General features: G+C 43.9%; 1 protein-coding gene across 1 annotated transcript in view; it reads right to left on the bottom strand.

Annotated features, from left to right (window-relative positions):
• FSD2 (fibronectin type III and SPRY domain containing 2) overlaps positions 1-8631 on the bottom strand; it is a 29087-nt gene extending 20456 nt beyond the window's left edge. Inside the window, exons 1-5 of the mRNA XM_054042475.1 lie at positions 8514-8631; positions 4469-5316; positions 4284-4379; positions 3199-3432; positions 1046-1068 (exon numbers count right to left, since the gene is read on the bottom strand). Of these exons, the coding sequence (XP_053898450.1) occupies positions 1046-1068; positions 3199-3432; positions 4284-4379; positions 4469-5245 (1130 nt within the window). The 5' untranslated portion in view covers positions 5246-5316; positions 8514-8631. The remainder of the gene's footprint in view (positions 1-1045; positions 1069-3198; positions 3433-4283; positions 4380-4468; positions 5317-8513) is intronic.
• Positions 8632-12824: the final 4193 nt, after the last annotated feature.

Genomic DNA, 12824 nt, shown 5'->3' with positions numbered 1-12824 from the left:
TTTACCATTCAAAGAAGCTGCCTTATCTGACACACTAAAAAGAGAGCAAAGTCCTTTCTTAAACAATGTCTAGATGGTTGCACAAGATAAATCTTGGCTTCCATTTGTCACTTGCTCATACCATGTATTCAGAAATGTATTCTCGGACCTGCATAAGATTCGTGCTCACATTTAGTTATATCCAAATTGGGCCAAATCCTGCAGCTAGTTCTTACCGTCCATCTCTTTGTCATTCTTGGTCTTGCATTGGTTTGGCTGGCATGCTAGATAGGGTGGGCCCATTAAGCAGTGACAGAGAACATTTTCCCCTAAAGCTCTAATTCTGAAGGAAGCAAACTGTTGCCTCCAAAAACTGCATTCTTGTTTATTATTCATATTACAGTAGCCAGGTCAGGGTCTGAGTGGACTAGGTGCTATACAGTTGTTAAAAAGACGAAGCCGACCCTTTTTTCTTCTACTTGTTTTTATGATGGACTGAAGTGAATTAAAACATACATTTTGCAAGTGATTTGGCATTTCCTAGGGCTCTTTTCTGACCATTACTATATTTCATGTTATCAGTTTTGAGCACCCCGGCTGCATTTACTAAACCTCCTTATTAATGCATAAATAAGCTTGTTACTAATCAGTGTATTTAGAGAGCCCAGTTTAGGCAGATTTTATATCCAGAGCATTTCTTTAAGACTTGAGCAATCCTGTTTTTCAGTCACTGCAATCAGTTTTCTATCACTAAAGCAAAGTGACACTGACTTAGTTACGCTCTGTCTCTTATATATGTGCTTTATTAAATTAGTTCAGAATCAGTTTCAAGCTGTTAAACTTGTTTTGGAGACTTTTCCAGCGGCAGTTTAAACTAGAATGATGAAAGATTTGCAGAGCTCTAACTCCTAGCTTCAGTAACATTCGGTGCACCCCTATCAAAGATAGAACGTTGTCACAAAATCAGTAAATACTTGAGAACACGGGATGCCCAACATTAGCGTTTTCAGAAGATTATTTTGGATGAGAAGGAGTGAAAAGCAAAACAAAATACTATTGATATTACCTGTCGACCACGGGTATTGCAGCCTATAAAAAAGAGAGAGAAAAAGATAGAAAGTCTTCCACGTATGCAAGAGCAATTTAGCTTTTTAACCCAAATGCAGACTATACAATACCAGATTTGTCTGACTGATTGTGTTCTAAATACTGCCACGAAGAACTAAAGAGCTTGTTTTCTCATAACACTTCTGATACCGAGAATCAGGGCCGGCTCCAGGCACCAGCCGAGCAAGCTGGTGCTTGGGGCGGCAGCTTGTAGGAGGCGGCATTTCGCCCAATCCTAGGGCGGCACGGCTGCATTTTTGTTGTTGTTGTTGTTGTTCTGCTCCGGCTGCCCTGTAGGGGCAGCGGCGTGGAGGACGAGAGCGCTCTGCAGCAACCCCGTCAGGGCAGCCCACGTCCTTCTTTCCCAGCCGACCAGAGCGGTGTGGAGCCCTCCCGGCAGGGGGCACGGCGGGAGGGGCCGCATGGCAGCGCCCCACTGAAGCCCTGGCCTCCCCCCTTCTCTCTCTTCCCCCGCTTCCTCCCCCTCCCCCCACTAGCCGGGGCACATCTACAGGACAGGGAGTCCCCCTGCACCCTGGCTCCGGCCGCGCCGTGGTTTTTTTTTTTTTTTTTTTTGCTTGGGGCGGCCAGAAAGCCAGAGCCGGCCCTGCCGAGAATGAAGCTCAGGCTTACTCTTATTTTCAGCTGACCAGATCCTGAGCTAATTTGCAATAGGATTGTATGGGATGTAAATCAGCACCAACCAACCTCCATCCCCACACCTAGCTTCTACTAAATCAAGAGTGCAAAGACTTGCTATCATGCCCACAGACTGTCTCAAGAAGGAACAAGCAGCATCTTGGAGGCGAAAGGAAAATCTGTGGAGCGATTGGATGTTCTTTGCAGATATGAAGGGAAGATACGTTTGTTGAATGATATGTCTCCTTTTCCCGTAGAAATAACAATGCCCCCCACTCCCTGTGATGGACACTTATTCGATGGAGACTGAGCACCACCCATTAATATAAGACAAAGCTGCCCAAACTTTGCCTAACTTAGGGCAGGCTGGAGATTTTCCAGGAGTCTGAGGGCCACCCTGATTTGAATTCAGTGAGGCAGGCTATGGCCATTCTCATCTAGAATATAGAGATGCAGCCCATGGAGAGTCCAGGTCACAGCATGTGCTACTCCATCGCAATCTGAGCAGCATGCCTGAACCTGTTGGCTGCACGAACTTGTGATCAACATCTATTTCCTCCCCTCCGTGCTACATAAGGGGAGCATTCTGACCTCAGAAGAGATTGAAAAAATGGTTACTAGGGCCAATGCAAAACTGGGGAATGTCTGATCATGAAAAGCATTCAACAGGCCAAATCAAAATGATCAGAATAGAAGAGATCCATGAGGTCGGACTTTAGTGATATATGGTTTTATGTTATGTTTTGTAATGGTCAGTTCAGAAGTAGCTGCTGCTGCGCTACAGAATTGCTCCCCAGTCCTCCCCCCGACCCACACACCAATCATGGGACAGTTCAAGTTAGAGTGATCACTCATCGACTTTGAAAATTCCTGTTATCTTCCCAGAGGAGGGGCACCTGTTAAAGAAAAATATTTCTCTAAGTTGCTTCAACTGCAGGTTTCATTAATCATTTTGCAGGAGTCCCTCATGTGTGCACTTGGGGCCTCCTATTTAACTGCATATTTGAACTTCCTGGCAAAATGAGCAAAACTAAGTGATGGGAAACAACATCCTACTGAAGCATTAATCTACTTCTATGAGCCCAAACTAGAGCTAGAAAGCTAAGACTGCATGCAGCAATGAACATTGCTAAGCACTTCAAAAGTTTCCGACGTGGTTAGACCTGGAGAACAAACAGTATTTTCTCCAAGTCAGAATGACACACATGAATCATTGAGTTTACCAGTGACAAATCTCTGCTGACGAATGTTAGTAATGTTGAACTTATCATGATTGAGTTAGTACCATGTGCAAAGCACCTGGGGCACTGACATCATCATAAACCTAGCAGGTAGAGTGCATGACCAGCTTTGAATGTTCTATGGAAAGTCAATCACTCATGATCTTAATGCTGGATCCTTCTACTCTTGACTGGGCAGAATTCTGAGGAAATAGACCATCCTTAAGGGATCTTGCCAGTTTAATTACTTTACCTTAATAAAATCAGCTTTCTCCTTGTCCTTGCACAGCTCCTGAATTGTTTCCATCAGCTCCTTACAGGTGTCAAGATTTTCTCCACAACTGACCAGTTGCCCATACAAGGCTTCTAGCTTCTGTTTCTTCTCTTCCCCAAGGCCTTCTACCTTTTCTTCATATCTCTGAGTTAGTGTTTGCATCACTTCATTGTAATGCATCTCGAAGTTCTGCTCTTGGCGCCCAAAATTCTCCTGGAAGGCATTTGGGTTTTATTTCATTCATCTAAGGCCTGAGCCAAAGCCCACTGAGGTCAGTAAGAAGGAAAATCTTACTGATATCAAATCAAAGTGATTGTTACAACGGAGACAATCTTGTTACATATAAATAGTTACTAGACTATGTAATATTATCATTAGATTATAAATAATGACCATATTTTATAACCATTTATTAAGCTCCCTCACCCCCCACAAAGGCACTGGGGATGCTAGACATTAATTCCAGATATAATACAAACATAGTAAAGTATAGTACAAACAATAGTGTGATGAGTAAAACCAGCCTCAAAACTAGAAACACAAATAGGTGCACATTCCAGTTACAATAAGTAGGTGTTTTCACCTATATATTTGCACCGAGCCACCGAGGGGAACCGTAGCACCCCATTGGGGATTCATGCATTCACTCTAGGGGAGCTGAGCAGCTAATGCTTATATCCTCACCCTCCCGAAGTGGGGGTCCAGTGGGAGGGAAGATTTAAGTGGAAATCTGGGCTTCCTGGCCAGCAGCTTTTTACTGTTCAGGCAGCGCGGCCTGGCTGTAGCCACCATCCGCTACCTTGTGCTACTGCAACCTCCTTCCATTCAGATTTTCCACTATCGGGGCCAGGCACCCTGGGATGAGCTGGAATAAGCCAGGATTGAATCTAGCCCTTGATATACTGCAGTGCATTGTCTCATGTTACATTTTGCGCACGGTAACCATGGCCTCTATTGCTGTAATTACTCATCCTGTATAAAAGTGAACACTACAGTCTTGTCAAAACAGCTGTGTACTCAGCTGGTCCCACATTGCGGAGTTAATCAACGAGCAAATTGCTTACCTCTACAGTGATGAAAATTTCCTCCAAGTGACTGGCAAAGTTTTCCATTTCAGTAACCTGTTCTTCTAATTTACACATGTTTTTCTGAATCTCCTCCTATCAAACAGAGCATCATTATTAATAGGCTTGAACACTATTTAACAGATATGCAGAATAATGGAAGAGACCACGTGGATTATTCTTACCTTTGCACTTTCCACTGCTTTGGCAAGCTGGGTCACCTCATGGTCCTTATGATCACCAAACAATTTGTCAAAGGCTCTAATTGGAATCTTGCAAGTAGCACAGTAAATATCAGCAGCTTCCTCTTCACTGTTTGGTTGAATATTCTGCTCGTCTTGCCTGTCATCACTCCTAAGCTCTTCTTTGGAACTTGCATGATTATGCAACTCATCATATGCTCTTGCATTGTGTAGGTGTTGAGATTCATCTTGAGAATCCTTGCCAGGAAGTTCCTGTTCCTCTATGCTTTCCATGTGTTTTTCATGCTGAGAGCCGTTTACTGGTGAACTGCTCTTCGGTGCATTATATATGGAGCCATCTGATCCCGCTGCTACACCTTCCTTGTGAGCTGGTGTCTCTGTGCTCTCTAAAATCCCAGCTGTAGCTATATTCCCACCAAGAAGCTCCTGATCTATTTCTTTATCCTCATCAAGCCCATATAATTTTGTTAGTTCATCAACTTCCTTTTCCAAGTCATATGCACTTTGGTCAGAACTGCGAAAATCTTCCGCTGGCCCTGTTGACTCTTCGCTGGTTTCGCCCAGAGCCCCCTCTCCTCTTCCAGCTGGCTCTTCAGGAAAGATTTCTAATCTTCCTTTTGATTCATAGAGATCCATGTGATAAAACGTTAAGCCTTCAGGCTCATTGTCATTAGATTCTGGACACATCATGGACGCTGCTGGATCAGTGGCTGGATCTAAAGCTGCTGTATCACTACTGAAAACAAATTCATTCTCCATTGCAGTGGCAGGGCTGAATGACAGTAGTACTGTAAGGCCTTCCAGATGACCAGATGAAATGTGTTTTAGTCCTTCAGAATAAAAAGAAAAGAATTAGTCATGTCGTTGCTTTAAAATGCACAGACAGAAGAGGTTGTGTTTAGGATTGCTGTTGATCTGGACAGGGCCAGCTCCAGGCACCAGTGAAGGAAGCAGGTGCTTGGGGCGGCCAATGGAAAGGGGCGGCACGTCTGGGTCTTCGGTGGCAATTCGGTGGTGGGTCCCTCAGTCCCTCTCGGAGGGAAGGACCGGCCACCAAATTGCCGCCGAAGAATGAAGCGGCGTGGTAGAGCTGCCGCCGAAGTGCTGCCGATCATGCTGCCGATCGTGCCTTTATCTTATTTAGTTAGTTAGTTAGTTATTGCTTCGCCACTTGGGGTGGCAAAAAAGCTGGAGCCGACCCTTGATCTGGACCTAGGCCCTGTCTGGAAAATACCAGAGTTAGTAGATAGATTTCCCAACAGGGCTCTACTTTTGTCAATGGATCTGCCATGGCTGATCCAAAACACACCTAAGGCCTCTTGTGTGCATGGGGACAGAAAGATAAAATGGAGACTGATGTTCTGCAGAAGTGGCTAGTGGAAACCGGAGTTTCCACCAGAACAGGGCAAAGAACAGCCTAGTCAAGGTGACATGCAGGAGTGACACAATATGAACATCTTAAAAAGCAATTTTGTCACATCCTTCTGTTATTACACTGGGTAATGGTAAAGTGTCAGTTGCCAGGTGGGGCCAATCCCAGGGACTAAACTGGGGGACGTCCAGAGCCAAAAGTGTAACTCTACAGTTAGCGCTAATGAACCAAGGTGGCAAGCAGAGAACTGCAACACATGCTCAGTAGACTTCTGAGATTTTAACAACTAAATGCCCATCTGCACTGGGCATGCTCCAGCCTGGGGCTAAGAGAAATTGCAGCAGTGGGATGCTGTGAAGCGTGCCAGCTCTATGCCCCTGAACTGAGTGCAGGGAGGGAGCCTGTCTCTCCTTGCTCTCGGTGACCCCCGTGCTGGGCCCAGGCAGCCCAAAGGAGAAAACTGCCTGAATCAAATGCAGAGAGGACAAAAGATGGACCTGCGAGGATGAAGGAAGGAGTAGATTTGTACAAAGAGACTGGGATTGGCTGGGCAAGGAGATTGGACTGGGAGCCATGGAGGGAAGCCACGGGGGGACTATGAGCCGGTAGTTGGGAGTGGGAGGGGGAGACTGAGTTCAGATGCAGTGCCAGAAGGAGACTGGGACTAGCTAGACAAGAAGACTGGGATTGAGAATCTGTGGGGCAAGGGGAAAGAAGTGAAGGGGAGGGAGAGACAGGCCTAATAAGGACTCAGAGTGCAATGGGAAAACTGGGACTGGCTGGGCAAAGAGACTGGGACAAAGAGCTAGAGGTGACACACTGAAATTGGACAAGGAGCCTGGGGATCGATCTTGGAACTGAGAGCCAGTGCAGATAAAGAATGTGAGTAGGTGGTGGGAGAACTGGAGGCCAGAGTGGTGGAGAGAGACAGATTGTATGAAAAACAAGGAGGGGAGAACTGGGATGAGAAGCCTGTGGAGTGGAACTGTCTAGGTAGAGGAAAGACAGGCCTGGGACAGAGACTACTGAAGGAGACTGAGGAGAAGGGGGTTGTGTTTGGAGAAAATGGGCAAAGAGTGTCTCACCCACCAGTGCTAGTCCACCCAGCGGATGACTTTTGAGTGCTTGACTTTACAACCTTCATAATGTTCTTTTAACATAGGAGTTTTTTGGGGGATTGGGAGAATTGCATGTAATTTAAGTATAATTTTCTAAATACATATGTATAGATTCCTACATATGTATCTAACTATTTCTGTATCTACAGACATGTAGAGGCATGGAGACACCCAATTACTGGAGCTGGAATTTACATGCCGTTCATCATGGCATAAAGCATACTGTTTTACTGAAGTAATTCACTCCACCTCACACACTCCTACTGTCTTTTGCAAAAGTCTCTCATCTTTTATTGAACAGTCCCCACCCCCAGTCTTCTAGCAGCCTGGAATTAATATCATAATAAGAATTTATGTTAATATTCAGAGAACATTTGGTGTGCTCTGTCAGGTTTGAAAATTCACTATAACGCCGTGCAGCTCATCAGCACTAATAAAATCATGGCCATGGAGAGCATAAATACGTTTGTTTTTGTTTCCAGCAGTTTATTGCTATGGTTAAAGAGTTCATAGAAATACTTCAAGTGTTCGTTCAAACATTTCCATTGCATGTTAATGACCATATATCACAGTTACATCTAGTCACACCTCAATTAGGCATTTTAAGGCTTCTAAAATGACAATGTGGGTTTCTTCCTCTCACAGAAAGAATCAAGCTTATTGAAGCCATTTTAGAAGCTGTAGCCTTTGGGAGGTTTCCAAATTGCCATTTAAAGCTCTTATCATTTCCATTAGCGCCTATCCCCTCACAATTTTTTTCTGTGATTTTATTGATTTCCTGGCAGTTAATTGGCTAACAATGTTTTATTAAGCCTTTTTTTCTCTACTTTTGTGAGAGATTAAATTTTCCCTTTTAAAACATGTATCATGGAACAACAGCCAATTTCCAGCAATATGTTTAGTTCACGGGGATCTTGGCTTAATAGACGTCAAATATTACTATCACTTTAGAGGTGAACTGGTGAGAATTTTTGTGGAAAATATTCCATTCTCCTGAGTTACGTTGGTGTAACTGAGAACACAGTCTAGCCTCTGCTTTTATACACAAACACAGTCATTGAAGATATGAAAGTTGAACTTAGACTTAACACATTTTACTGTCCCTAAAAATATTGATAAAAGGCAGACCATATTATATATGCCACAGGCAATCAAATAAATCACGTTTATATGTTGGGTGTCATGCAGTATTAAAATATTCAACAGGACAATAGTCTTGAAATATATTGAAAAAAAGTCTAACGCCTGCAAAGATTTTTCATAATTTCACAACCAAACAGTCCGTTTTACAAACTATAAATTATCTGCTACTAAATCCAAAACTGAAATATCAAGTATTTTGCCTAGCATATTGTAATTCAATTACATACATTAAAACAAGTATAATTAAAAGTGTCTGGAACTCTCCTGCCAAAAAACTTTCTGGATTATGTGGTTTGCTCAATTTACAAACATAGATACAATTACAATGCAGTATGTTTAAAGTCCTGGAGGTTCAACAATACAAAACACTTAAGAAAAGATGAACTCTTACAACCTAAAAACTTGCCGCCTTATCTTAAGGATCCATAAATTCTTCTTATAACCGAGATGAACCAAACTTCACATCTATTTTTCCTAGCAAAATTTTATTCACATGAAGGTAATTCCCTGCTAGCTTCCTGTGCCTGGGCTGAAAGATGTATTAAAGTAATTCTAGACTGTTTCTCAAATGACATGTCAGCTATGAGCAAGTGACAAATATAGATCGGTCCCAGCTGTCACTCAGCTGCACACTACTTAAATGTCACCAGGAAGAATGTCATACACTGAAAAAAATGACTCAAAAAGTTTTGTGGTGTTCCCAGGCTTGAAGTACTTTAAACAATTATGCAATGCTCCCTTAAAAATAGAGAACTCTGCTGATGTTATTAAAATTGTCTGAGGTGTCTGTCAGTGAACCTAGACATGTTTTACAAAGTAGTGAGTCAAGAGTAAGTAACATTTCTTATACCTTATGTAGGGAGCATATATTCTCTCTCTCTCACACACACACGCATGCATGCACTGACCTAGTTAAGTTTAAATATCTGTTAGCTTCTTTATAAAAGTTTAAATGGCACAGTCCTGCTCCCACTTCAGTCAGTAGAAGTACTGCCATTTATTTCAATGGGAAGCAAGATCAGATCCTAGAAAACATTATGGTACAAGTAATTAATTGTATATATATTTTAAATACATTTATTTCTATTACTACTGTACCGATACATACTGTACCTATACATACAGACTATCTGGAGGCTGAAAATGGCAGAGAAAACAGCTGCTGGCTAGGTAAGTGGAGTGCCCTGGTTTATCTGATCAAAGAACAGCCCCTATATTATTAATAATAATGATGATTAGAAATTATTTAGATTGCAGTAACCCTGGTGACTTATGTGTCCAAACAAATCAACTGAAACTGAAATATGTAATACTCTCTAGCTTGCAGACAAGGTACAGAGCAAGCATTAATTGCAGAAATTCTTGAATGCCTTACAAATTATTCACCCATTTCCTCTCTTGTATAAGCCTGGAGTGACTGGCATAGTTTTGTTTAAAAGCACAGTGCAGTTACTGCAGCCTCAGAAATATCTATTTGTGTTTCACTGGCCACACAGGCCCACCAAGGAAAATTCTCCACTTTATTTTTGTGTTTCTTCCTCTCATTTTTTCTCACTCCTGCTGTTTGTCCACTAAGTGATGAATTATGAACTAACTACCAATGTGGCCAGGCTCATTCTGCATAAACTCCTGGCATCTCCTCTGTTATTTTTGAAGTCAGAGAGGAAATATTTCCACATGAATGGTGTAGCCTTAGTTGCAGCCATTCTCAGTATTTTGACAAGATTGTCTGTATTAATTTTCAAATTAGAACCAAATTTTGCTCTCAATTATCTTGCGTAAATCTGGAATAACCCCCGCCCCCAGGGTTATCCTGGTGCAAAACTGGCACTGATGGCGCATGCCCTTATTTTAGGAGGCCACAACAGAATATTTGCTGAAATTCACCCGTGTACAGCAGGGCTCTGTACTACCTAAGTCCTGTTCAACCTTTTAAAAAAGGAGCTGTAAGTGGGAGTTAAGCCTTGTGCTTACCCTCTGCACAGAGCTGCATTTCACCTGCAGTGTCTCTGTTTCAGTTTTTGCATACTTCAAGTTACTCAATTTGGAGGAAAATGTGGTGTTTTGTTTATGAGGTAAATGTATCCATTTGAAAGTAGACAAGTTCTATACTTGCTCTTCTCACTTGATCCCTTCACTGTTTTGTGTCCGGCACTTTCCTAGTTTCTCTATAATTTATGCTTCCCTTTTAAATTATGAAGGCTGAGACAATCTTCAGAATTTGAACTGATGCAGTGCTGTTTGGGTCTACAGAGCGGTAGAAAGGGGCACTAGCTTTAAGAGGGGTGTGGGTTTCCTCCTTTTACATCAAAGGGGTATTGATGCTGAATGCTAATGATGACAATTTAAATATCAACATTGTTAACTCTTTTGCTGCTGATTTTGGCAGAAACACTTAGCAGCTCTGGGGCTGCGGGCAAAGTACTATCAGCCTTTCTATCATTCTGACCCCAGCCCAGTATTATCTTTCATCTAAAAATTGCCATTTCTAGTAGCAGCATCCTCTTAACACCGTGCTGAGACATTCAGGTTGAGAGAAAATAGTGCTGAATTGCGACTACATCATTGTAATCTCCCATCCATCAAATGAACCTGTCCAACCTGCCTTAATTTATAAGAGCTGATAACTTTGCAACAGTGGTGTATGACTGCCACTGAAGAGCATAACCTTCTAAACATTTGCACATGTCAGCAACTGTACTCACCTAACTAGTCCCATTATTTCCAGAATCAGGTTCTAGACTTGCTATACACTTCTACACAGCTCTGTATTTCCTCTTGTATGTCTAAACGACAATACATTTTGAATTAGAGGTTTTTATTAGTAAAGTATCAGTTATCTATGCAATTATATTTATCACATGTCCTGGGTAAAGTGTATTGCTCTCTCTCCATTACTGACTTCACAATTGCTATTGATTTTATGTGGAAAGCAATCAGGCCCAGCTCCCCAATGGTATGTAGATGCTTAACTACCATTGAAATCAATGAGGGAGACAAGGTGAGTCAAGTAGTATCTTTTACTAGACCATCTTCTGTTGGTGGAGGAGACAAGCTTTCAGGTTTAGGATTATTCTTTAGCATTAGCTCAAAAACTTGTCTATTCCACCACCAGGATATTACCTGGCCCACCTAGTATCTCATATCCTGGGCCAACATGGTTACAACAACATTAAAAGCAAGGGGAATTAGGTATCTAAATATATTTGAGGATCTGGGTCTCAAATACAACAGTGATGGGCAAACAGATTAGATAGTTTCTGTTGAAAGGCCTACTACTTGTCTCAAAGGGAAAGCTGGTAGAATACTAGAGAGGAAGACGGCGAGATGACCATTCAAGGAGAAACTGAGGCAGTGGATGAGCCCGGAACCAGAGATGGCTATGTTTCAACTATGGGCAAACTAATGCTAAGATATTGTGATAGTGGAAGTGAGTATGTATTTCATGATTCTTGACTGAGCATAATTTCTCAGTGTTACATTAACATAATTCTCTGTGGCATACTAGTTCACAATGCATAGCATGAAAATCTGTTTCCTAAACTGAATATTGTTTTTGCTCAGTCACTGCCACAGTGACTGTACCATGGAACTGCACGTGCTTGCATTATTCGTAGGGTGGCCAGATGTCCTGTTTTTAAAGGGACAGTCCCATATTTAAGCCCTTCTTCAGGTGTCCCAACTTTTTCTTAAAAACGGGCAAATTGTCCCATATTTTCAGTCGTGTGTCCCCCCTTCCTCCCAATCAGTACTGGCAGATCCTGCTGCTGGCTGGATCCCTGCTCGCGAACCGCTCACTCACCAGCAGTGAGTGGGGGGTCCAGTGGCGGACAAGGGGGGTGGGTGTGCAAGGCTGGGGTGGCGGGGCAAAGCTGCAGCACACGGGACTGGCAGCTTCCTCTGCTGGTCCATCAGTGCAGCCCCCACTGCGTGCTGGCTCTCGGCCAGCAGGGCCCCGCTCCCATCCCGTTTCCGATCAGCACTGGCTGCGTGCTGTGAGCTGCAGGGAGGCGGCAGCCGGTTACATGTTGCCTCTGCTGCCCACCCATCGGCTCTTTACATGCTCCCCCTCTCGCTGTCCTCTCCCTGCTTTGTCTCTTTGCCCGCCCCCCGCCCTGCTCCTCTATATCCTCACCGCCCCTGGCATGGCACTCCTGCTCCCAGCACTGTGCAGAGAACCAGCCCCTGGTCAGAGGGCTCAGCTCACCAACAGCCTGGCTGGCAGACTCCTTCCTTCCCTCATTGCCTCTGACTGGGCCGGTGCCCTGGGAAAGCCCAAGACCCTCCTGCCCAGGGCGCTGGCCAGGACGAGCCAAGCCCTGCATGTGCCAATGTCCCACATAGTGCTGGTACACGGAAGCCTCTCCGCCCCTCAGCCTGTTCACACCCCAAACCTACAAGTTCCACAGCAGCCCCCCAGGCAGGGGCTTATTACACTCTTTACCTGTTTCCCCCGCCCGGGTCCTGCCCCCAGGGAGCACGGGACTGCTCCATCCCCTAGGCACTAGCCCCTGCTGAGCCATCTCTCTGGCCATGTTCACTGAAGCCCTGCAGTCAGATTCCCTGGGCCCTGTGCATCCTTAGGGCTTAACACCTTCCTGCCCGTGCTGTAGCCAGGGGACAGGAGGTGGCTGGGTTGTGTCAGTTGCCAGCAGTAGCCTGGAGATGTTAGCTGCCTTTCCACACTGTGTGGGCAGGAAGGAAC

Source organism: Malaclemys terrapin, chromosome 10 (assembly GCF_027887155.1).
Source record: "Malaclemys terrapin pileata isolate rMalTer1 chromosome 10, rMalTer1.hap1, whole genome shotgun sequence".
Lineage (NCBI taxonomy): Eukaryota > Metazoa > Chordata > Testudines > Emydidae > Malaclemys > Malaclemys terrapin.
The sequence above is the reverse complement of the archived record's forward strand: the minus strand, read 5'-3'. Positions and strand labels throughout refer to the sequence as shown.